Here is a 26,403-nt window from a genome sequence, read left to right on the forward strand (position 1 = left end):
GAAGAAATGTGAAAATATGTTACTTTAATAGGATCTCTTTCTTCGACAAGCTCATTAATACTCGCACAGTCCACCCAACAAAAACAGAACACCTCGTCCTCTGCCGTCACAAGTGCTGTTTGGTCAGGTTTATAAACATTATTTACTCTCATTCCATAATTATTTTCAGTTTCATAAATATTTCCATATTTTTATTCATTCCTGCACATAAATCTCATTGGGTTGCCTCAGGGACGTGGTGACAGCCTGTGGCGCTCCTTCTGCAAGTTAGATCTGTGAGGGGAGGTTCAGACGAGGATTCTGAGAAATCTCCATATACCCCTGAATGTGCAGATAACAAGTATTAACCAGGGCTTATTGGAAGCAGATGCCCTTTTCCCAAAGGGTTAATTTCTGAGAGTTCGGGACTGCATGTTTCTCTGCTGTGATCCAGGGGAGCATTCGTGTGTGTGTGTGTGTGTGTAATGCTTCTGTGAATGATGCTCTAATTCCTTGAAGGGCTTGCTAGCTGATGCGTTTCTCTTGCTGATGTGAAACCTGAATAACTTTACAAATTTATGTGAAACCTGAATAACTTTACAAATTTATGTAATCATAGTAGTGCCCAAAAGTCATGTCCAGCCAAGGAAAATTGCCATCTTTACCCTTTATTTAAAGATTTTGTAAGCATATTGCATAGTTGTGCTTAGAGTTTATTGTTTTATTTAAAATAGAACAATGAAACATGCCAGATTGTGTGAATATTATTTTTGGCCTGGCTTTCAAACAAAGAAATAATGAACAACAGAGAACCAACTAAATATTATTAACTGATTTTGTTGTAGTCAATGTATGCTCTCTTATCTGAGCTTTTTATGTTTTTCTATGCATTTTTTTGCAAAGTAAAATAAAACCTGTAGCTGTAGTTTGCTTTTATTTTCGGCAAATAAGTTTATCAGATAAATACCTTAACCAAGTTTAGTGTTTTTGTTCTTACCTCATATTTAAAATATTGAAAAGAAAACATATTAAATATTTTCTCCATTTTCAGTTTAATAGTTTAATCAAACTTGTAGGGTCATTAAAAACAAATATCTTCTCTGGACATTATTTATATATAGGTGAATTAAAAGGGTGAATTAATTTACCCTCTCAGACTCCCCATCTAACTCTAAATTATCAGTTTAAAAGAAAATACACATAACAACAATATGAAGAAGTGGCTTTCGTAGAAGATAATGTGCTATTCATACTTCCACAAGTGAAGAGCTCAGCAATAGACTCGTCTTGTTGCTATAGCGATAACAGTCTCTCCATACATTTATTTTTATCACTGTCTGATGATTGTGTCTCAAAGCATGTGCTGTAATTGTGTGAGTGTGTTTCTTTGTGTATTTGTGGTTTTAATAATTATGCTTTTCTTCCAGAATAATTTTGGTAAATTTAGTTCTTTAAAGCAGTTCTTCTTCACAAAGGTCATTTAAAGTGACTATTAGCAGAATAATAGTGGAAACTGTCTAGCACCAAATACGGCATTGTTAGATTTAGAGCAAACATTGAGTTTTGGGTTTTTTCTTAGTTTCACCCCTCATTTTGTGTTCTTTTTCCTCCTCTTAGTAGGAATCTTTCCATTTTGTGAAATTTTTAAAGATAGGCACTGATTTATTTAGGCAAACATTTCTGTATAAATTGCTCAATATTTAGAAATAAAGTATAATTATATTGCAATTAATAGCTGAGATAAGGCCTATAACTGTAGTAGTAATCTGAAATGGACTTGTAGAAAAGCATTGTAAAATGTTTATTTGTATTACACTGTGTTTTGCAGTATACTTATTACATCTATGAAAATAAGATTAATAAGAGAACAATGGAATTGTGTAGGTACAGTGAAAATGATACAATGAAAAATATACACTCAAAGCCTTCTACTAAAATAATTGTTCTACAGTACTAAATAGCAGACTTGTCCTCTCTGTAGGAACTTTGAATGACTGTTTTTACGGTGTGTTATAATAAGTGAGTGTAAAGCGCCACCTTCTGTCTGGAGAACAGCTCCACAGTATCTGACAAGATCAGAAGGGTGAGAAATTATATAAGAATACTATTACTGTGGTGATCTCTGACTAGGTATAAACAGGATTTAACAGCATCATTTTAATTATAAAGGCTGTGTGTTTGTGTGTATCTGAATTGCAGTGGCCATTGAATAGAACAAACAGATTGGATAGTGTTACACTCGAAAAATTGATATCAAAATGCAAAAGATAAGAATAAAGAATAAGCATATTAGAGAAAATACTATGGAAAAAAACACCAAATACGCTGGACGGTCACCCGTCCTAAAAATAATTTTTTTCCCAACGCGAATCTGAAATGACAATAAGAGAAATTATGTACTCATGAAAACTCATTAGATTTGTATTAAACTTAACAGTCAAGAGACCCCCCCCCCCCCCCCCCCCCAGACTTACATTGAGTGAGTCCACTGCTGTGACGGCTCCTGATTCTCCTTTAATATTACAGATGACGGCCTTGGACTCAATGTTCTCCAAAACACAATGATACTGCTGATCTCCCTGTAGACCCGTAACATTTACCTCACTTAAACTCAAATTCAATGCATCTACCATTTTCTGAGAAAGAGAGGTAAGATGGTGTGGAGGTTGAGATTCACATGCTGATGTGCAAAAACACTGACTGCACAAAATAATATTTACTGAGACCAGGGGCCAGTAAATGTAGGCACACATACCAAAACATGCAGACTGTACACTGATGTTTAAGTCACTGTCACTAAACTCACCTTGATGTTCACCTGTAGATCATTGCCCAACTGTAAGGTGGTGAATAAAGTGAATCTTGGATCAAGTTCGTAGAACAAATGCTCACAGTCCACAGTGGAGTTCCCAACATTCAATCTAAACGAAAGACTACTACTACTACCATAATAATTATTATTTTCTGGTGAGTGAAACCACACATCCTGAGAAAGACAGACAATGAAAATATGGCTAAATGAACTTACATGTCAGCTGTGAATACTATAAATAAAATTTATTTTGAATTAATACATTTTGGCAGTCAATGAAGTACATTTAACAATTACACTTGCAGTAAAGTAATGAAACACTCTGACAAAATTAGTACTATATGTGTAAATTCGGCTGTTTGACCTCCCTTACAAAAAAAATATTCAAGTGTGCTTCAGGTTTATACTTCTTTAACTTAAAATAAGAAAGTATACTTTTAGTCTAATTTTTTGTACTTCTCAGAAATATACTTAAAATTACACTTAAATATATTTGACTTGTACTGACTTGTACTTATACAATTCTGAGAATATTTGGCCTATAATTGTACTCAATCTTTTGATCGAGATATACTTGAAAGTATTATGAAGTATTCTAAGTATACTTGGTTTGTATGTTTACTCTTTTGATTGAGTAGCCTATTAAAAACTTTTTGCACATAGATTTACATACTGTCTTATAAACTTGCATTGTTTGAAAGTATTGATTCATAAAGAAAACAAATATATTCCTAATTCTGAGTATGTGAATTTTTGTGTAGTCCCCAAGTAGTTTCCATAGGAATTTACTTCAAATCTACTTAAAGTACAATTAAAGATATATTTTGAGTATAAAAATTAATACCTAGGAATATAGTAGTATACTTAAAGTGCAAAAATAATATATGAAGAGTAAACTATAAGTATGATGTTACAGTTTTTCTGAATCGCTAAAACACTAAAGCTCATTCTCTTAACCAAATTCTCAATAGCCCAAACCAATTTGTCAAATAAATCACTCTTTCTGAAAAACATTAAACACGTTCAGGTAGTTACAGTTTTTCTGATTGCTAAAACACCTAAACCCCATTCTCTAAACCAAATTCTCAATAGCCTAAACCAATTTGTCGAAGAAATCACTCTTTCTGTAATACATAAAAAAGTTCAGGTATTTAAAACACTGTTTGCAAAATTAATGCACTCTTTTTGCAAAACTCTAAACACATTCTCACTCACTAAAACACATTTTGCACTGTGATACACTAATATTTCAAAACGCTAACCACAGGCAGGCAAAAGTTAAACACATCTTATATGCTTTATAAAAGGATGATGGGTCTTTTGAGTTTGAAAGCATTTAAGGATCTATTTTACCCTTCATGTGCAATGTGAGCGTACAGTATGTCAGAACAATGTATACATTGCATACATGAAGACGTGATGCTGAGGCAGAATTAATCTCTGATTGACTTTGATTTTGCAATTGCACAACTCTTTTGAGTTTACTTTAACATTGTGTTTACCTTTTTGGCTTTTGCAGTTGGGTTACTGTATTTTTAGAGTATGCAAGTGCTGAATACCGGTATACAGACATTCAATAGGCCTACTATTCAATTTTCAGTACAATACTATATCTGCAGCGCATACATACAGTATATTAACCTTACTACTGTAAGTTGCGATTACCTATACTTTTTTTGCATGATTGCAAAATTAGTTTACTTTGTTAGTTACATTATACTTTTTTTCTGTGACTGCATGCTTTGGATTCTGTTTTCTTAATTTTTTGATGTAGTGTCTAATAAATGATCTGTAGTGTTTATAATATTGACCCACAGTATGTATGATCTAAATGCGTTGTTTTATTTTGAGCACAGATAAAATGGTTCTGAGGCAATTGTTTGATTTTGCCCGAAGAGTCAGTCTCTGAATGTAGTTTGAAGATTTGGTTTTGTCTTTAAGGTTTTGAGAAGTGGGTGACTGTTTTGAGAAATGTTTTATGCATGTTTTAGCAATTCAGAAAAATTTGCATCTCGTGCCCTGCCCCGCAGCGCGGGTATAAGCACGGAAGCTGATGCACGCAACTTTTGTTTCGAGATTGTGACAGCCGTACAGCGATGGTCAGAAACCGTTGCGATGGGACGTAATGTCTCCTGTTTCCTCCTTCAGGGAACGAGGGTTACATACGTAACCGAGACGTTCCCTTTCAGTAATCCCGTAATTGGGATACCTATGGAAAACGCCACGGTTGCTGCCATTTCCAATGCCCTGAGCAAACTTCTCAGACTTCATACAGACAGCCTTCTGTTGGCCTCCGTAACTGAAGAAGAGCTGGTCTGAGGTCCTGAGGCTTTGCGTTCTGTCCACGTATAGGCGCAGAGCACGAAGGGAACAGAGAAAAGCCAGGAATGGGTCTGCCACCTCCGAGGGCAGAGCTTGCAGGTTCACCACCTGGTCCTGGAAGGGAGTGGTAGGAACCTTGGGCACATATCCGGGCCGGGTCTCAGGATCACGTGAGAGTTAACCAGGCCGAATTCTAGGCACGATTTTCATTGACCGCAAATGCATGCAGGTCCCCTACCCTCTTGATGGAGGCCAATGCAACCAGGAGTACTGTCTTACAGGACAGAATTTTTAACTCAGCTGAGTGCAAAGTCTCAAAGGGTGATCTCCTTAGAGCCGAAAGGATCAGAGACAAATCCTAGGAGGCCCGGAATATGAATGGCACGAAGCGACTTCGGATGCTTCTGACTCCCTAGTAGGACATGGCTGCATGCCCGTTGTACGTGGCCCACCAGCCGGTGGCATAGGGATCCGTGGTGGCCACAACATGCCTGGACATGTGTTCTAGGGGAACAGCTGCCCATAGAAACTAAGGGTCTGACCACGGGCTGAGAGTTTGGCGACAGTGACGCTCGTACATGGGAGCAATGGCCACCTCAGCGACTTCCGTGAAGATACGGGGTGACTTGGCCAGCCCGAAGGGTAAGACCTTGTGGTGATATGCCTGCCCCTCGAACGCAAAGCGAAGAAACGGTCTGTGTCGAGGGAGAATCGAGACGCGTCCTGAAAGTACGCGTCCTTCAGGTTGATCGTAACCCACTCACCCATCTTGTGTATAATGAAGTATGGGCTGTAGAAGCCTGAATTCATATCGGCTGGAGGGACCAGCTTGATTGCATCCTTCGCCAGGAGGACTGCGATGTCTGCCCTGAGCACAGGGGTATTGTCCGCAAGAATGCGGGTGAACTGAATGCTGGGGGGCGCTGGGCGAACTGAATCGCATAGCTGAGTCTGATAGTACGGATGACCCAGCGAGACGGGCTGGGGAGCATTACCAAGGCTCCCAGACACTGTGCAAGAGGGACCAACGGCACCACAGACATGGGGCAGTGTGGCGGAACGCAGGGACCCGACTCGGATGGCATAGCAGGCCGAAATGAAAGCTTTAGCGTGAAGTTCTGCCAGGAAGACTCAATGTTACGTCATTCATTACTTTCTTTTCTATCCAATCACTATCTAATACTTCCCCGGGGGTCGGCTGCGCCCCTGCCTTCATCTTCAGGCAGGATATGCAGAGTCTTTAACCATCCAATATTTTTTTTTTCATTTTCTGGTCTTTAATGAATAAATGTCCTTGTGAAATCATCTCGCCTTCTGAGTCTTTCTGGTAGATGTGGGGTCTGAGAGTGTAGTGCAACACGTACCTGCTTCCGTCGAAGGGCAGAGTGAGTGTGTGGAGGCCTCTTGTGTGCGTCCGGAACAGCGGGCGGAGGGTCTGCGGCCGGGTGGATTACCCCGCCAAGAGGCAGCGGATGCCGGACATAGTCCATAGAGTGTACTATGGACTATGCATAGTCCATAGTACACTCCACTGGCGGGATATCCACATACCTCTTAGCTGCTCCGACCATCGAGGGTGATGAGGAGGGAGGAGCCACTAGGACGGCTTCTGGCGCTAAACGGCACCGTCCACGTCCTAGTGAGCTCCTCATGCACCTCCGGGAAGAATGGCACCAGAAACCAATCATCCAACCGAGACGGTTCGGGACGTGGTGGAGAGTCCCACACAAGCCCGACCTTCTCTGCGGCCCGGGAAAGCATTGCCGCCCATTCTGGATCCGATTCGGGCAACGGTATACTCCCCAAAGGGGGCAACGCAACCAAGTCGTCATCTCCAGAAGCTACTCCTCCAATGCTGCGACTGAGATCTGATCGTCAGCTGGGGCCCCAAAGGAAACGACTGGTCGTCCATGTGAAGGACCAGTGCGTTCCTTTGGAGGCTCCACCGGCTGCTGTGGCTCTGAGGCGTGAGGGGCCCATGGAGATTGCCTCGCCTGGGAAGCCCTCACGGTGATCCTCAGATCACCCTGACTAAGCGCCGAAATAGCCTTATTCTGGGGACCATAATAAGCACTAGTTCGGGCATAGGCGAGGGGACTGCACCTCCCTTGAGGTAAGCGAGTCTTGATCTAAGCACAGTAGTAATGTCAGGTCATGTCAGGTCAATAGTCATGTTCCCACAGTAAGAACATGAACTATTCACAAAAGGAGTCTCAGCATGCTGAATGCCCAAACACGAGAGGAAACTATTGTGGCCATCTGCAGGCGCCAGGGAACGACCGCACCCAGAAACTCACAGGCGTAATGACATCCTGGAAAGGACGCAGTGTCATGCCTGTGTTGCTCTTTCGTGAAGAAATAACTCTTTTTGTGACTCTCATACAGTGCTGAGGCACCCAGGGAATGACCTCAGTGTGCAGTGATAGTGCAGACCACTCTCACAGGGAACACCCACCGAAACGACACAAGATGCTCTCTTGCTGTGATAACAGCAGTTTGTTTGAGCTGTAATGCTCGCGGCCACTCACTGATCACACCGTCACACCAACACTGAACTGGAGAGGAAAAGAAGAGTCTTCAACGTAGCTTTGACAGTCTGTGTACTCAGAGACAAACAGGAAACTCGGCTCTGAAGTGAAAGACAAAAGGTGCGTTCATCCGCTTCCGTGTTTACCTGCACTGTGGGGCGCAAGATGCAAATCTCACACGCCAATGTGCATTGGCTCGTTCTGTAAATACTCAAAGATGATAGGACTCTCTGAAGGGATCCCAATCATGTCGAACATGACCGACTGAAAGGGAACTGTGTTCACTTTTTAAAGAAAACTTGCAAGTATAATACAGTATAAAATTACTAAACTAGTAGTTTACTGAGAGTGTACTACAAAGTGTACTTTCATAAACTTGAATATGTTCTACAAGTATTTAACTAGTAAACTATCAGTCAGTATACATATGTTCACTTGTAGTATAGTTGCAGTAATGAAAATCTTAGTTGTAAACTAGTTGTGTACTCAAAGTTTATTACTATTATTACACTTAAAGTATACTTAAAATATAATTTTATATACTGAAAAGTGGGCCAATTTAGTCACAAGTAGTATTAAAATAATACACTTACAAGTGTATTACGAGTACATTTATATTAGTATTCTTACTACATATAGTATACTTAAAAATATACTCTTAACTTTAAAACATTTTTTAAAGATTTTACTTTTTTTTTTAAATAAAATTAACTTGAAGTATACTTATTTTTTGTAAGGATGTTGATCTCCATATGTAAGATAAAGTTCTGTAAGCTGCTAGACTGGGTGCTTTTTGAGGGTAAAGCTCACTTTTAGCCGAATGCAAGAGTAATAAGCATGTCTTACCCCTGAGCTCAGGTTGTATTGTGTTTGGAGCCGTTTTGGAGCAGAATTATGGAAAATAACTGATTCCACAAATTCCATATTGCTCCCCTGAACATTAATCTTCCGTCCACCACTGCATGAAGACATATTCAAAACAATCTAATCAAAAAGAAACCTACAGATTCAGGGAAGGGGAAAGTCTATATGGTATAAAATAAAACTATATAAATAATGCAAATATATTACAAAGTATAATATATATATATATATATATATATATATATATATATTGAATAATGTACAATATTTATATAAAAATTGTACATTGTGGTGACCAAATACCATGCAGATATGAAAACAAATATTGACTTCATAATCATTCTAAAAAGGTATTTTTAGAGAAAGATTTATGAGAGGGATATGGGACAGAAAATATCTGAATAACTAAAATAATTATATCAGTGGTGGAAATTCCTGACATTCACTGGGGCGACCCTTTGGGGACATATTTTAACATTTTAAACCATAGATGATGCAGAAAATCCCACTATGAAATTTGCACAGCATTTGGAGGCTATAAAAGAGGGAAATCATCTACATTTTGAACTGGAACTCCGTTCCTCCTTGAAATTTACTCCCTGGACTCAGTCATCCCCCCCCCACCCCCAATTTCAGCACTGATTATAATATACATAACTGAAGTCAATAAAAGTCACTACAATAATAGAAAAACAAAAATCCGTGTGGGAAAGCTGATCTGCCAGTGGTCTGAAAGCTCTTACCTCCACCAGGAGACTGTGGGCTGTATTCCTGTGCAACTGGGCTGAGAACTGTAAGTGATGATACTGTTACCATGACAACGGTCGTCAGGAGTAACAACACACACTTTCCCTGTTCCTTTAGTTCCACTGGGAGGAATGTGGAACCTTAAAGTATCTCTGGAGCGATTAAACACTGGAGATCTGAGGAGAAACATTCATGCACAGATATACAATATCATTTATCTCAATCTACACACATTCATAAATACAACTAAACACAAACACACAGAATCTCACTCTTTAGGAATACAGTCCAGATCCCCTTGAATATGGATTTTAGTGACAGATTCCAGGTTTCTTCCTCTTAATAAAACGTTGTTTCTGCCATGGAAAGAAACCTTGTTGGGCTCTAGAGAGAGAATCTCTGGCTCCTATAGGACACAAATGGTGGGCTCATTTAAAACATCATAGACAAAGACACAGGGAAACAAATCCATTATAAAGCACAGTATTAGTAATTGAACATTTTGTTTTGAGATGCAACAAAGTATTTTAAAGAACATTTTACATGGCATATGTTGCTTATAAAAACAAAATCCTCAGCACGCAGTATGACACTTACTTTGTAATCCATGTTAGAGAATAGATCTTTACATGCATCCTAAAAAGTAGAGAGAGAGAGAGAGAGAGAGAGAGAGAGAGAGAGAGAGAGAGAGAGAGAGAGAGAGAGAGAACTGAGCGATTCATTTACTTCCTGACTTCGCTTCAATCAACACAATGATATTTCTGCTATCAACAATGAATTAAGTGCAAATAGCCTGTCTTCTTGGCCATTTATACTAAATCTGGCCACCATTTTCTGGTTGAGCCAGACCAAAAAATATTGTGCTGATGACAGAAGTGGTGGCGTCTTTTTCTGAATAAATTTTTCTCCTTTTTCCCATCGCATGTCAACTCGGAGAGGCATTTATTTTAAATAAAAATCAAGAAAATATTTAAAAAGTGTTATTGTATAGGCTACTTGTTTATAGTAGCCTAAACTACAATGCACTGAGGTGCAAATAGTATCTGTCATTATTTGTACTATAAGTAGGCTATAATTAGCATCTAACTACCAGAGATGGGAGACAGTCGCAAATTTTAGAACGTGCTTTAAAGCCAAATATGTCACTCTTTCCAATGACGAAAAACACCATAGAAAACTGTTAATGATGTTTTGTCATGTTTTATGTTTCTCTTGAAGCAGGGTCAGATGTTATCAGGGCGGGGTTTGGTTGGCAAAATGCAAGCAGAATTATATGGACCCAAAATTCAAGATGTGGTGGAAAAAAATGGCCCTAGCAGGCTGAGTTATTTTTTCATTTATAACATATGATATTAAAAAATATTTCCAGAATATTGGCAAAATTGCAAATGTGATAATGATTTTTAGCCTACAACAGTTCAGTAAACAAAGAGTGAATATTGTGATTTGACATTTTAGACTTGATATTGTAAATATTCTATTTCTCCAATAATAATAGTTCCAAACAAAATCCAGGGTTTTTGTGATTCAGTGACCTATATTGCTTAGTTCCAGGATGAATCTGCCATTTTGAGCGAATCAGTTGAATGAATGCTTCTATGAGTCGTACATTAAGACAGTGATTAGCACCACCTATTGGCGGTTTTAGTTCCAAAATTAAAAAAATATAATTTATTATTTTTTAGCATCTAATTTTTTCAAATATTAAAATTATTATATTTAAATCATTAATCTCATAACATTATTTATGGTGTTGTAATTGCAGGGTAAATGCATGGTTCGAAAAAAAATGCCCCTGGAAATCAATTTAAGGGGTCAAATATTGACTCTTAATGGGAAAGTCAATGTCTTATAAAAAAATATATAAGCAAAATTAAACATATGACATTTACTATAAAAACAATATAATTAATGCATCACACTTGTGAATTTACCTTCAAAAAGTTTTATCTTCAACATTTTTCGTATAATTGTTATTATAATAATAATAATTCCAAAATTTTGATAATCATAAATGCATGCTATAATAAATTATTTAAATATTATCAATATTATAATTTAAATGTATAAAAAAGGTAATCATTTCTGAGGGAAAAATAAATAAGGTTGAGGCCAATATAAAAAAAAATTCTGTTTTTTTTTTGTAACTTGACTTCGACTTGACCCTTAGCAGGACTCGACTTGACTTGCTTGAAGTGAACCACTGAATTGACTGGACTTGGTTGTGTGTACTGCGACTTAGACTTGCTTGAGATTTGATGGTAGGGACTTGAGACTTTCTTAAGACTTGGACATGTGTGACTCACTCCCACCTCTGCTAACTACTATTTACCCCTATTGCAAAGGAAATACTGCTATTTTCACTTAGTGCTTAATTAATTCATTAATTTCAACTTAATCATCTTGACTTTTTATGAAGATAATTGTTATTTCTCAATAAACAAATACTGCATAGAATAGTTTGGTTAAACATGGTCTCACCTGTGCGTGTAACTGTGGTCCAGGTCCATGTTTCCAATCACAATGCTGAGAGGAAAAGAACCACTGACACCCAGATGATACACACTGCACACACCTGCATTTATTTAATGTCAAATGTGACTGAAATGTGTTAAAACACTTTATGGCATTTTGGAGAATGAAATAATCTCTTTTAGGTGGTGCAGTTCTTACTGTGTATATGAAGGATTTGGTGAATTATTAGTGATATTCGAGCAGTTCCTCAGTGTCAGTGTCTCTGTGACCTTCTGATCCTCAACAGCAACTATAGCTGAGACATTTAAATCTGAATGGATTACAAAGAAATCAGAATTAGATTTTAAAAATTATTAGGTGGCTTTCTGGAAAGAGTTAGTCATCACACAAAAAAACAACAGAAGTTTGATCAGGAGTCAGGATTCTCACATTTATATTTACTGCATGCATTTGCCAGACATTTGACTCCAAAGTGGCTTACAGTACATTGCATGCAAGATATAGGCCTACTATATTGGATCAGCTCAGTCTTGTCTCTTTTTTTTTTTTGCTGCTTCAGAGGTGTCATGACTTGAGGCTTATGGTTACGGTTACTGAGAAAGTGAGAGGAAATAACTCGTGGAAGACATTTCTTGTGCGGGTGCTCTGTGGTCATATCATTTAGACATAACTTTCCTCCCTACAGCCGAACAGACACACATATTACTAATTCAATTTTACAAGTCCCTGAGTTTAATTTTTTTTTTTTTTTTTAAACACACAGATTATAGGAAAAATGACTAGGAAAAAAAAGATGTAATTTACTGTAGTAGTGCAGGCAATTTTGGAATATAGCATATTTTTTGTATGTTGTCATCATAGGTTATGTATTGCTGATTTGAGTCTGATATTGTGTATTTACACTTTCTTGATCTGTTATTTGGCAATCTCTTGTGCTAATTGTCTTTTATCCGCCTTATTTTAATCTAGCAGAAGCAGCCATATTTAACTTTGAATGTGCATGGCTTCTGGTGTCATACACTTCCAGTTACTTTAGTTGTACAAAAACAGTCTGTTATGCTTAATCTTGCAAAATATCTTGATATTGTGAACTGGAATTTGTTATAACATTATCTTAATTTATTTATTGTAAGCATATACTCACTCACTGGTTTGTTGCACAAATATTTTAACAATTTCCTGAACTTTGTTACTCTTCCAGTGAATTACCTTTAGCAGCTAATGAATCAGAAATCTCTCATATTCACAGCTTAATTCTACATTAAAAAATAAGATATAGTAATATCCTTTACAATACTTTAGCATTCTTTTAAAAAGAGTACTATATAATATATAGTATATAGAAATATACTTGTGTGCAAAACTACAAACTAAATATAATGTTTTCCGACATTAATTGCATGTTATTTGCAATTAAATGAAAATAATTTTTAAATTAAGTTGATATTAAATGCAATTAAAATGAATTTTAACAAAGGGATAGTTCACCCAAAAATTAAAATTCTGTCATCCGTTACTCACCCTCAAGTTGTTCCAAACCTGTATAAATTGTATAAACACACTATATAAACACAAAAGATGATATTTTGAAGATATGGTTAACCAAACAGTTGATGGATCCCATTGACTTCCATAATATGGAGAAATAAAATACTATGGAAGTCAAGGGGAAAGAATTTTTATTTTTGGGTGCACTATCCATTTAAGTATTCATAATGTCATAATTACTCCTATTGTCTGAAATATGCTAAATTAAAAGGCTATGCCATTTCTATTGAAACTTGTATGTCATGTAGCTCTTTAAATATATTTGTAATTATACATTTGCAATGATGAGGTTGCAATTTAGTACATTTAAAATATATTAACGCATTGAATGACACTACAGTTCAAATTTAAATCAAGTACTTGACTTATTAAAACAATGATTTAAAATATACTTGAAAGTATTTTTTTTTTAATTTGACATTATTACGAATTGCACTTTTTAAGTGTACTTAAGTGTGGCAAGTGTTTAGTCATAGAAGTGTACTCTCGTTAATACATATATATATTTTAAAAATATACTTTTAAAATATGAAGTTGTAAAGTTCACCAGCAGCAGTGCCCTTGAGAGTCACCAGATCACTCCACATCAGACTATTGTCATTCCCTCACAAACTACATCTCCCATAACTCACTGCCCGGACTCTTCATCCATTATCACATTCACCTGTATCTCATTAACTTGTTTAACTCATCCCATATAAGCCTGGTTTTCTTGTTCATTGTCTTGTTTAGTGTTACACTGCAATTCCGATCATTCTCCCTGGTTTCATGTCTCTTGGTTTTGGTTTTCTTCTTTTACCTGTGTTCCCTGCCTTGTTGTGTTTGTTTGTATGTATGGGCTGCCTATCTGTGTTTGACCTTGCCTGTACTGTGGATTACGTCTTTGTACAATTACCCTGTACAATAAATACTGCATTTGGATCCTCCACCCTCTTTTCTCTGAGCAGTTCGTGACAGAAGTACAAGTGCACATTCAGTACAATTAAGCAAACAACTACACCAATCCAATGCACTGACAGAAAACCAACCTCCAGTATAAAGTAGTTGGTCTGTAAATCTACAGGAGCAGTTTGGGAAAACTGCAGTCAGATCAGACCCGTCACACAGATTCACACTTCCTGTGGTGAAGGAACATGAGAAGGCGGGATTTCCTGTGCTCTCCAGACTCAAGGCAAGATGTAGCGTAACCTGTGTAGCAGAGGGTATTGATATGTCAATTGGAATTGCTAATGAGGAATGAAAAATAGTTATATTTCAAACAAATATAATTCTACCTTTCTGGAAGATTTGTCATCCCAAGCCTGAAAAGAAACTAGAGGTTCCTGAAGTGAGTTTTTTGGGGTGGACATCCATTTTGAACATTCGTCCTGGTTCGAGCATCTAGACAAGCAAAAATATAATTTAGAGTTGTTATGCCAGGTTGCATCATGTTGGCCATGTTACTGAGTTGCTAGCATATATACTTAATAAATTCTTTACAAGTGCAACAGATATGAATCTGACCTCTGTGTGTTCACACACCAGCCGCAGAGAGGATCCAGAGCAGCTCTGCAGTCTTTCAGAGAGCTGTATTTAGCACACTGAACCACAGACACCCTTCTTATCTACATCAAAAACATGAGCAGAAAGCAAGAAAACATCCACTGTTGCGTTCCCATTACTTTTCAAAATGAAAGAAAAAAAAAAACCCAGATGATGTTGATTACAGCAGTCAGAAGAAATTTGTTGTCAGTTACAGTCGTTCCCTCAGCAGCTCTAGTAAAACTCATTGCACCAGTGTTAGATAGTTTCTTAATTTAATGTCAGGATAATATAACGTAAGGTACAGTGATATAAATGTACATTACAATTGATTTTTTAAAATGGCTATATTTAAAGTTAATAATTGTGTAAATGCAGCATCATGAAATCGTGAAAAGGTGCAAAAGTCCACATGCTTCACAGATTTTGTCAAGCATGAAGAAACAACAGGTTAAAAATATATATTTTTAATGTTGAGTATCACTTTTTATTAACTGTACAGTTTTAGACCTCACCTCTTTCCTCAGAGCGATGTAGATATATTTGAAATCTACTGGAACAAAGTGCATTCTGGGAAGCACTGCTCGTTCATCATCAGATTTGTACAGCACTATTGGACAGCCTGGTGTGAATTTCTCATCCAACATAAGCTAAAAATACAAACCGCATCATTATCCAAACTTTACTCAAATCAAATCATTATATGATTGTGATGCTTTATTCATGTAATTTATTCATGTCACTAAGATATCGAGTACCTATCACCGTATGATTATTCACAGATTTCACCGTTTTTCAGAAATGCAGAAACTTAAGTTAAAAAACTATAAAACAGATCTAACAGAAACTAAAACAGACTGTTAACATAAAGACACAAAAAGAGATTCAGAGTGAAAATATGAGCAATAGTCATTGGCATTGCTTATATTAATTCATTTATTTCTCCAAGTTTCTGTGTGTAGGTCCTATTAAAAATATTATTTTTTGGATAATTTTTTTTTACCCCACATACAGTGCTTAGCATAAGTAAATACACCCATGCTAAAGTTGACTAAAAAAATCATCTTTTGGAAATTGATCTTAATGCCTTAATTAAAAAAATAAGGAAAAATCCAACCTTTACGGACACCAATTTTCTTTGTGAATGTATAATGTATCGGAAATAAATAAATGTTCTTCCTTAAAATACACGGTGCATAAGTCAGTACACCCCTATGTTAAATTCCCATAGAGGAAGGCAGATTTTTATTTTTAAAGGCCAGTTATTTCATGAATCCAGGATACTATGCATCCTAATAAATTTCCCTTGGCCTTTGGAATTAAAATATCCCCACATCATTACATACCCTTCACCATACCTAGAGATTGGCTTTTTTTTTTAAGTTAGCCTAATAGCTGGTTTGATTTGCATTGAGAGATGATCTTATGGAAAGTGCCCCATGCCAATCTCTAGGTACGGTAAAGGGTATGTGATGATGTGGGGCTTTTTTAATTCCAAAGGCCAAGGGAACTTTATCCTGGATCCATGAAACAACTGGCCTTTAATAATAAAAATCTGCCTGCCTGTATGGGAATTTAACATAGGGTGTAACTCATGCACCCTGTATTTTAAGGAAGAACATTTATTTATTTACGATACATTATTCATTCACAAAGAAAACTGGTGTCCTTAAAGGTTGGATTTTTCCTCATTTTTTTAATTAAGGAATTAAGATCACTTTCCAAAAGATGATTTTTTATTCCTCTTTTTAGTCAACATTAGCATGGGTGTATTCACTTATCTTAAGCACTGTAGATACCTCATTTCCTTAACTTTTATTCACTTTTACGCATTGTTTTTTTTACATTGATTTTATTCCAACCAAATAAAGGTTTAATATATGGGTAGTTGGCATGAAATTTAAAGCACTATTTATCTATTTGTATAATAAAATGATTATACATGTTGTTTTATGATGTCATATTAATCACCAGGAGCTTGCCAGAATATATATAATTAAATATATAATCTAATTTAAAACAATACCAAAACACAATACAGTCCAGCATACAACTACACTAAAACCCATTTGAATTATGCCTAAACACTTCGTAAAAATGAGTCACAAAAACTCAATTCTTCAATTCCACTAACAACACAATAATAATAAAAACAATACATGAAAAATAGCAATAAATGTATGTCTGTAGCATATTGAAGTGTACTAAAGACTTTGAGTGTACTCACCATTGAATTAGTTGAAAGTGACGGGTCTCAGAGTGATAGTTATTTATATAATTATGTTTTATTATATTAACTATGTTTCAAGTTCTGTTTTGTGTAATAATGCATTAAATATGAGTTTTCCTAATCTGATTCATATTTCTGAAGATAATGTGTTTTTTTAAAAACAGTTCCCATTGTAGAGATTAGTGTTCCTATGAGTTGAATGCTGGTTAAGACGTTTCGTTATGGGATATATGAATGGTCAAATCCACAGATACTTAAGTGTGGGAGAGAAACTACTTGTTGTGTTTGCAGTTTATAGGCCTATCATTTTATTGTCATGACCATTTTAAAACCTAGAGTCCATTTTCATGATCATGTGAATAACATAAATTACACAATAACATAAATCTTACTTACAGCCTTATTTTATCTACAGAGGAGGGTTTTTCAGAAATGAGTGAAAATAAAATATGAGACAGACCTTTATCAGTTGTCCATCACTGGTTCCTATGAACAACACAATCCAGGATCCACTTCTAACTGCTGCCACTGATGACATTGAGCTGTACTTGAACACCACAGAGAGCGGCTGAAGGTTACTACCACTCTGCAATGCAAAAATAAAATTATGACTTTAGTCAATAGTGAAATTAAGTTTTGTCATGCAACATCGTTTCTATTAGAATTATCATTCATAACTCAATCCAATACAATTACGTAATGTTTTAAAAAGTATATACATTTTGAGCACATGAATGCTGATTTTCCAACCTCAGAATCACATTTTTCACCCGTATTGCAGAAACCCTTCACTCGGCCCCGAACTGCACTGATGTCGTACAGAGCCAGCGCGGTGTTCTCCGGATCCTGCTGATCCTGCGCACTGAAAACTCCTGCCCAAATAACACCGTTCCCTGAGGGAATAACGGTGGAGGCGACGAGCACTGGACGAGCTTTATCATTGCAGCACTCTATCGTTGCAGACTGTAGGGATTCGAAGAGCTCTGTCTTTTTTCTTTTATTGCTGTCCATCCACAGGACTTGCACTTTCCTCCCCGAGTCAGTCTGTGCGTTGAGAAATAAGTACAACGATGAAACTCTCTGGAATCCGTCAACAAACTCCACATCTCTAGCGGTGCTCTGGATGGAGGGTGTTGATCCTTCTTCTATGTTGAAAATCCCACCAATTTGAGACTGTAAAGTGTTCCACAATTTAACAACAGGATACGGATCTTGAGGTTTTGTTTCTTCGTCCTTTTTCCCAACCAAAAGGTACCTATCGGTACTTGGACCTGCTATGAACGCAACAGATTTATCATTCTGTTTCGGTCCTACCGATATACTTTGATCGTAAATACTCTTTGTAATGTCATTCAAATCAAGGACTTCACAATATCCATCTCTAAAGGTCCCACAGGTTATCAGGGTGTCGTTGTCGTCAAAAGGCACTAGAATGTTGACTCTATATTGATGAGTGGCATTAGTGATGTCCTTCCTCTTCTCCTCTGAAAGATCGAGTCTCATCTGATGTAGTCGATGGTCAGTAAGAACGAACAACTTACTTTTACCAACTACAAAGTCCTTGATGTCTCCATCAAAGTTCACCACATCACCGCAAATGCAATGTTTCAAAAGTGGGACCACAAGTATTCCAAGTAAGTATCCTCTCATCTTAAATATCTGAGAGATCAGCTGAAGTTTGGAGATCTTGTCACAGCGATCAACTGCGCTCAGATGCGTCCACGACTGAAGTGAATGGAAGTGAAAGCAGCGGATCTGAAGATGCTTGATGACTTCCTGACTTGTTTTGTAAGTTACAGAGTATACCATTTCATGATGAGACACTTTTCATAATCCTACATAAAATACGAGTGCCTACAAGGAACAAGTATGTAGGCACTCTCTCTTGAAATCATTTTATTGACACCAGACTTTATATTTATTATAAACTTAAATAACTCTGATCTTAAATATCTGAACGAGCAGTTGGACAGTAGCTTCTATAGTGAGATCTTGTCACAGGGATGAGGGATGATCTGCTCTCAGACGCGTCCGTGGCTGAAGTGAGTGGAAGTGAAAGCAGTGCTGTGAGAGGAGGATCGGCTGTTCTAAATACAGAGAAATTGTAGCCTACTTTCTGAAACATTTATCTATACAAAAAGTTACTTTAGTGAAACGTAAAAAAAAAAAAGAACAAAGATCTGCGTTCATTTGTATACCGAAGCATACAATTAAAAAGTAGAATAGGCCTAACTGTTTTAGAGATTATTTGATGACATTAAGAGGAAGGGGGTTTTATGAAGTAAGATTTTTTTTCCACGTAGCCTAGTTTGTATAACAACTTTAATAATAACATTTGTATTAGTGTCCTGACTCCTATGTAAGGCTTTGAAAATAAATATGAAACAAATATCGTAGCCTACTGGACACAAATATCACGCACTTCGCAGAAGATAGAAAAAGCATAGGCCTTCATTTTACAGTAGCCTATATGCAGAAAGAAAGTAGGCTATATAACACATCTACATAAGAACATAATTCTTTACATTGAAAATCATTTAACTCATCGGTTCATGCAACACATTCTAGCATAATAATGATGATGATAATAATAACAACAAAAACAGCCTAATAATAATAATATTATAGCCTAGCTGAACTAGGCTGATATTTGCCCACTTGTACATGTTATGTTATTGAATGAAAATGTATGAAATATTAAGGCACTATTGTAAAATATTATAATTTTATGCACACCAGCTATGTTTGTTAAAAATGTAGAATCTTTAGTATACAACATAGTAAATGTGATGATGATACATATAGAACAATTCAGATCTGTTTAGAAGACATTTTATAAGATATTTAAGGTTTTTATTATGTTAGAGATATAGAGAAAGTATATTATATCATTATTTTATTTTAGAGTAACCATGCTGTGTGCTCTGAAATGTTTGCTTGTTCATTTAAATCAGACCAGACTCTTTTTTAATGGATTTCATGTTTATTAGTAAGTATGAGGTGTAAAGAAGTATACTGATAACATAAATGATCAGATTAATAACAAAAATAACTTCCTCGTATAAGCATTCTATTACAAAATACTAAATAACAAACCAGTCCTCTGCAGGAACTTTGAATTGATTGTAAGTATATAGCGCCACCTGATGTTCAGTCTCAGGATTGCTCTCGCAGGATATTTGAACACAGAGGTTGTTGAATAGTTAAAGCAATGACAAAACATTTTTTTTATATAAAGTTGAATGATTAACTGATATATATATATATATATATATATATATATATATATATATATATATATATATATATATATATATATACACATACATATACATATATATATACTATAAGAAGAATATAAAAGAAAATGCACACTGCAAATGATGATTTTAAGCATTTTTCAAAAAAAGATGTCTTTTTCTGTGAGTGTTTTCATTGCTCTTTCATACTTGGCCAGGAGTGTTCTGTGGACTAAGGCAGAACAAATCCTTTGTATTCCCCATCCCGAGAACATAATTCCCAATCGTGATCTGAAATGACAATGAAAAGAAATGTCTTTTAATCTCATAAAGTTGAGTAAGATTTACATTAAACTTAACACAGCAGTGTTAGCAGCAATCATCAAGTCAAATTGTGAACTTCCATGTTTATATATTTACCAAAGAATTGAAAAAATCAAAAACAGACGTACAGTTATTGAGTCCACTGCTGTGACGGCTCTTGATTCTCCTTTAATCTTACAGATGATGGCATTGTACTCAGACACCTCCAAAACACACTGATACTGCTGATCTCCCTGTAGACCCGTCACATTCACCTCGCTCATACTCAGTTTCAATACATCTGTCTTTTTCTGAGAAACAGAGATCCACAAGATGAATTTGTGTTAAAAAGATCAGATCTTGCTTGTTGTGGCAAAAATTCTGTTAAACATCATCACTGCGTAAGAGACACTCAGAGTCAAATTAATAAAAAGAAAAGTATTTATTCTTGCAAGAATAGGTTCAGTCTAGTACACAGAAGTTACGCTGTGCAAGAGAGTGACACACAACAGGAAGATATGAGACAGCCTTTATACTGTTTTCAAGGTTCCTCCTCACCCGCTGTAGCTTTCACCCACTCAGATAAGGTCCTTACTGCTGTTCAGTTTCTACTTAAAGACACAAACTGGTACTGAAATAAACTGGCCAAATCTGACCGTCCCTAAGGTCAGAGGTCCTGTCCCATATGTTCCTGAAACGTCACGCACAAGCACGTACACACATGTACATTGAATAGGTTCTTTCTCTTATGATACCTGTTTGGGATCAATGACTATTAAAATTTCCACAACAATTCCCCCCTTTTTATCATTCAGAGTACCCAATCATAATAATAAAAATAATAGAACAAATTTTAAGTCATTTCATCACACTTATACTCTTCATCTCTGGTTTTCACATAACTGACCACTCTCTTAAACATTTGTGAAATAACATTTGGAAAAGTAAAAAGCTTAGGCTGTTTTTGTGGGGATAGTCCCTTAAGTATTAGCAAGCAAGTAAAGACTTTATCTGCGGCCGGGCTGAATGAATAAGTACTGTTATTGCACTCCCGACCTAGGTCGGACCCTCAGTCACCTCAGTATAAACAAGAAATAGTGTATAGTTTAAGTAGGAAACACATCAATTTAACATCTTGAAACCCACATGGCATTTCAACAGGCTAAGAAATACGAAGAAATAAAAGTAGAATAAAATCCCTCATTTCGACCCCTCTCCTTGTACGTCATCACATAGCGGATAACCACAGCTTTTAACCTTCTGTTCATATCAAAAACATTCATAGAAAGAAAGAAAAAGAAAAGGAAACCATACAATTTAACACATGTCACAGTAGCTCCCACTACTTGCATCATCATATTTTGTTCATCCAATTGAACAGACTCCCAGCTTTAACCAGTCCCTGTACTGAGCTGGAGACACATTATAATGCATGGTAAACATAACAATATTGATAATCCTGTCGCTGAAATTGGTAGTACAGTACCCCCAACCCCCCAAAGATTAACCAATCTTATCCATTTACCATCAGTCCACGCCCATTTCCATACATCACCTCCATTTTCCTAACCATGTTTTCTTAACTTTTAACTCGATTCAGCCAATGGTTTTACTTAGTAAGCTCTATTTAACACCATATTTAATAAAATCTATCCAGAAAAGGTTTTATATTTTTTTATCCATTCTTTTAACCAATGTAGTTGTTCAAAATTAACTCTTCTATACATTTTACTTGCCCATATGGCAACCAACATCATGTCCCTCATATAATTAAGTTTTGTTACTGTCTCCGCAGCAAATAATGGCAATCACCTCATGGAATCAGCTGGCTTTTGAAAGTCCACTCCCGCTAATCATTTATCTTTAATTTTCTTCTCTTCAGGGTGTCGTCCCCTGGCATAGTTGCAGACATTTGTCACAATGAAAAACAAGCCATACAATCAATGCGGTTTCTGGTGAGTGGTATAGAGGAACTCACATTTCTGGGTCAGACTGCCGTAACATTAATTTTCACCTCACAGCCCATCTCACCTCTCAATGCTCTGCTGACCCCGGTGGCCTCCAGTAATCAGCGCTCAACTCTCATACCTTTCTCACAAATAACACCTCCATCCGGAGGTGCCCAATGTTTCGTGACCCCCTGCGTTGGGCTGTCCCCTGGCCAGGAAGATCATCCCGTCATTGAGTAGCCACTCGTACACACGTACACACTGGTGACCGCTCTCTCCCAATACAATCAGTTTTCTTCAACAGAACTCAGCTGTTTTCTGGAGCTTAGGAAAGGCACGTTCAAGAGTCACCAGAGCCATTCCGATTGCCTAATAGTGTTCACAGGGAGACAGGTTAATAACAACAGTATTTAATCACTTAAATCCATTAACTATCTTAAAAGCAGCAACCTAGCTACTTAGACTATACTCAGTGAATTTAGATCACAACCGTACATTCAGTGTACTTCATCTGTAGCCGGAGCCATCGGTCCTGAATGGTGGAGACTAAATGAGACAAAGTTGTTACTGGTCCTAAAATACGCTAATCAAAATGTCACCTCTATCGTTTAAGGTCTGTATTATTATTTTAAAGACTTCTTTAAAGTCATTCAGTTTTACTTAAATCCATTTACAAATACAAATTGCCCTCTGAACGGCAATGATTTCTTTTAACCTCTCCATGTCTATGATTTTCAACTTAAACACTGTGCTTTACTTATGACACAGGCTCAGATAACAGCTTTTAGCTGACATTGAATGAGAGAGACTCTGAGGCATTCAAGACTGGTACACTGCATTTTCGTCAACCTTTAACATCAGACTTTATCTACCATCTTTTAACTCTATCCCAGCTTAAGGCATCTTTGCCAGAAATTACATGAGTTTTCAAATAAACATAGTTTTACAGTTGTCCTTTGCCCACGTCAGGGAATCTAGATATTACAAATTTCCACTCAGATTGAGTCTCTGTCGCACTGGCTGTTTCAGCCACAGCACACATCAGATTTAGATAAGCGAACTGTTTTATTACAGCCAATAGCAGACTTATCTTTTGAAAGCAAAACATCAGCTTCTAGCTCTTTCATGGTCAACTTTTCAAGCTGTTTGTTTACTCAGATGCCTTTCAACACATTTTACATTTAGCAACTGTTAATTCAGTAGCCTACTACTTCTGCTTATTTGTTCTTACATAAAAATAATTATTCTAGTTCTCAATAACGTTTCACATTTCTCAATCTCAATTACCATAGTTTAATATTTGACTTAATTTTTCCTAGGAGTTTATCAATCTCCAATTAGGATTTAATTTTGACGAGGCAAGCACTCTCTGCTTGTGATACTTTTGCAGTTATTGTAAATCATCTGTGAGATTAGTCTCTCTATATACTCTAAAATCTTTTTTGTTTAAATGTTTAATTACAACACAATCATCCTTTTAGTACTTTTACAATTTTATCACATTTGTTGGAGTCATTATCTGTAATTTTACCTCAACCTTTATTCATCAATTCACTTATAAAAATTACTATTATAGATCTTTTCTTCAAAAGGATTCACTTTAAGAGTTCAATCCTTTGACCTCGTTTTTATCTCTTGTTCCTTCTCAGACGAAAATGTTAATATCATCATATTAAACACTGATCTACTTTCAAGCCCACATTAACACCAGAAATTTATATCACTTAATTACACTTTGTTTATTACACCTTCTCGTGGGCATTTACAGTTACATGTTAGATGGTCCTGCTGACCACAATTAAAACACTCTCTGTCATCTAGTGGGTTCATGTGTCAGCCTCAACTACAGCATCAGACACCTGTCCTTGACTATAGTTTGATCACTGTGAGCTTGCAAACGGCTCCAACTTACTGCACACCCTTGAAGCAGTGTGTCCCATTCAGGAATGTAAACAGAGCCACTGATTAAGCAGTTCTCTGTATTCTTTTACAGTCCACCAGTGGCGGATTTAATCACAATAGCCAAATCATAATCTTCATCATTATCATTGGCCGCACATTAATTTTAATAAGCTGCATCGAAATGCTCAAAATATTCTAAGTTGTTTTCACAAAGTTTTCGTTTAACTTTAGTCATACTTGTCCAGGGAAATTATCCCCGACCCATAATTTCATTTATAAAACAGACAATATCTTTTGCTTCAATTACTTAATATCAACAAATATCCAACATTATACATTATTGATTTCCAGAATTTTTGGTCAAAGTTGTCTTTACATTTTACTAATTTGGTATTATCATCAACAACCCTAATTACAGAACAAGTACATATCTAACATCCGGGAACCGGGCTGAATAATCAAACCCTGTTGCTGTACCCCCAGCATAGCTGGACCCTAGGTTCAAAACACAATGGTTATCAAACTAAAACTAAACCTAATTTCAATCATTATTTTACCATTAAAATATAGAATTTTTCCCCATTTTGCTTAATGAAACATTCCTTATCTTTATATCACATTAATCCCCGTTAATCATACTCAATGCCTTATTTTTATTCTGAAACTCATTTTTCATACAGTTAATTTGACTTCCATAAATTCTGTCAGATATTTTATTTTCATCACATATAGTTTTCTACTATATTCCTTCTCAATCTTTCCCTACATGTCAGTTCCTTCTGCATCCTCTGTTCTACATGCTAATTCTTTCTTTTCTCTACATGCCAGTTCCTTCATTATCTAACCAGTACATGATTGTTTGCTAACAATCCCCACACACATATCTCACACACCAACCTTTTTGTTTTTCACTTCCCTCTTCCATCAAGTCTCTCACTTACAGTTCCCTCTATTTCACACACACAGCCTTATTGCTGCTTGCTACTTCAATCCTTATCATGTAAATTTAAGTTCTCAGACATCTAATGTCATGCATCCATTTACTGGATGAAGAAGTAAAACCCTATTTCTCTCGACAGTTCTTTTTATCTGCCCCTTTAAGACAACAATCCATTGTTTGTCCACATTGCTTACACATGTTGAACACAGCCATAACTACCTTTTTTGTTTCACACTGCCCTGTTCAACTGATTCTCGCACTACTTTCAGTCTAGTTGTGCTCAGTGTTCCCTCCCTGGGGAAATCATGGTATTTTCTCAGTTTTTTCAATATCTAAAACATAAATTTTCCCCCATAATTTTCTCATTTGATTGAAAAACCGGTGTATCAAATTTTGCATGCTTACCTTGAGACTTCCCCATATTGGCTGCTTCTCTGTTCTCTGTGGATTTCTCTTCAACGCGCGTTTTCCTGATCTGTTAGGCGTCCCCAACAGACCCGATTTTTCCTTTTAACCCAAATCGGTCGGGTTGCACTATAAGTGCCCTCCTAATTATGGTTCACCAAAAAAATCTTTTCTGGTTCCCCCCAATTAGCCTCAGCACCTAAAAACAATTTGCTCCGTGGTGGAACAACTCATTTTCAGGTTACCTATCTGTATGAAATCTCTTGATCTGTTACAGACCTCAATTAATCTCAGATAATTTCCTCTCGTATCTGTTTGAAACCTCTTGATCTATATATAGATCTCAATTAATCTCAGATTACGTACCACAGAAACAGCCCTCAGCCAATATGGTTCACTCACATTTCATACCCGAAACAAAATACTTTTCCCCAAAAGAAAATATTTTAGACGTCTCTTACCAGAGATATGTTGGTTGCCACGGGTTCGCTTTCTTTTGATTCCAGTGGAGCCCCTCCCGGACCCGATAGCGGTCGGCCCCTCTCTCTCAAGCTTACGAGGTAGAGCTGGAACTGCTCAGTCCAGGTGGCCAAACACCGTCCGCTCTCAGGTCCAGAAGGCACTTCCAAGGAATCCCAC

General features: G+C 36.6%; 1 protein-coding gene and 1 pseudogene across 2 annotated transcripts in view; both read right to left on the minus strand.

Moving 5' to 3' along the window:
- Positions 1-1,751: 1,751 nt before the first annotated feature.
- On the minus strand, positions 1,752-18,783 carry LOC143741831 (plexin-C1). Its single transcript, XM_077234306.1, has 15 exons — positions 17,777-18,783; positions 17,487-17,612; positions 15,312-15,446; positions 14,779-14,879; positions 14,550-14,655; positions 14,304-14,463; positions 11,926-12,037; positions 11,734-11,827; positions 9,850-9,888; positions 9,525-9,658; positions 9,249-9,428; positions 8,488-8,599; positions 2,786-2,965; positions 2,454-2,615; positions 1,752-2,350 (listed from the first exon to the last, which is right to left on the minus strand). Exons 1-15 carry the CDS (start codon positions 18,674-18,676, stop codon positions 2,213-2,215), a joined length of 2,679 nt encoding a protein of 892 aa, XP_077090421.1. The 5' UTR covers positions 18,677-18,783; the 3' UTR covers positions 1,752-2,212.
- Positions 18,784-20,441: 1,658 nt separating this feature from the next.
- Positions 20,442-26,403, minus strand: part of LOC143741834 (plexin-C1-like) — a 37,422-nt pseudogene continuing 31,460 nt past the window's right edge. The window contains exons 14-15 of the transcript XR_013205247.1: positions 20,718-20,879; positions 20,442-20,556 (exon numbers count right to left, since the gene is read on the minus strand). The product of XR_013205247.1 is annotated as a plexin-C1-like (transcript). The remainder of the gene's footprint in view (positions 20,557-20,717; positions 20,880-26,403) is intronic.

The sequence above is a fragment of the Siphateles boraxobius genome, unplaced genomic scaffold (assembly GCF_051911475.1).
Source record: "Siphateles boraxobius isolate OS27281-9 unplaced genomic scaffold, OSU_SipBor_1 19, whole genome shotgun sequence".
Taxonomy (NCBI): domain Eukaryota; kingdom Metazoa; phylum Chordata; class Actinopteri; order Cypriniformes; family Leuciscidae; genus Siphateles; species Siphateles boraxobius.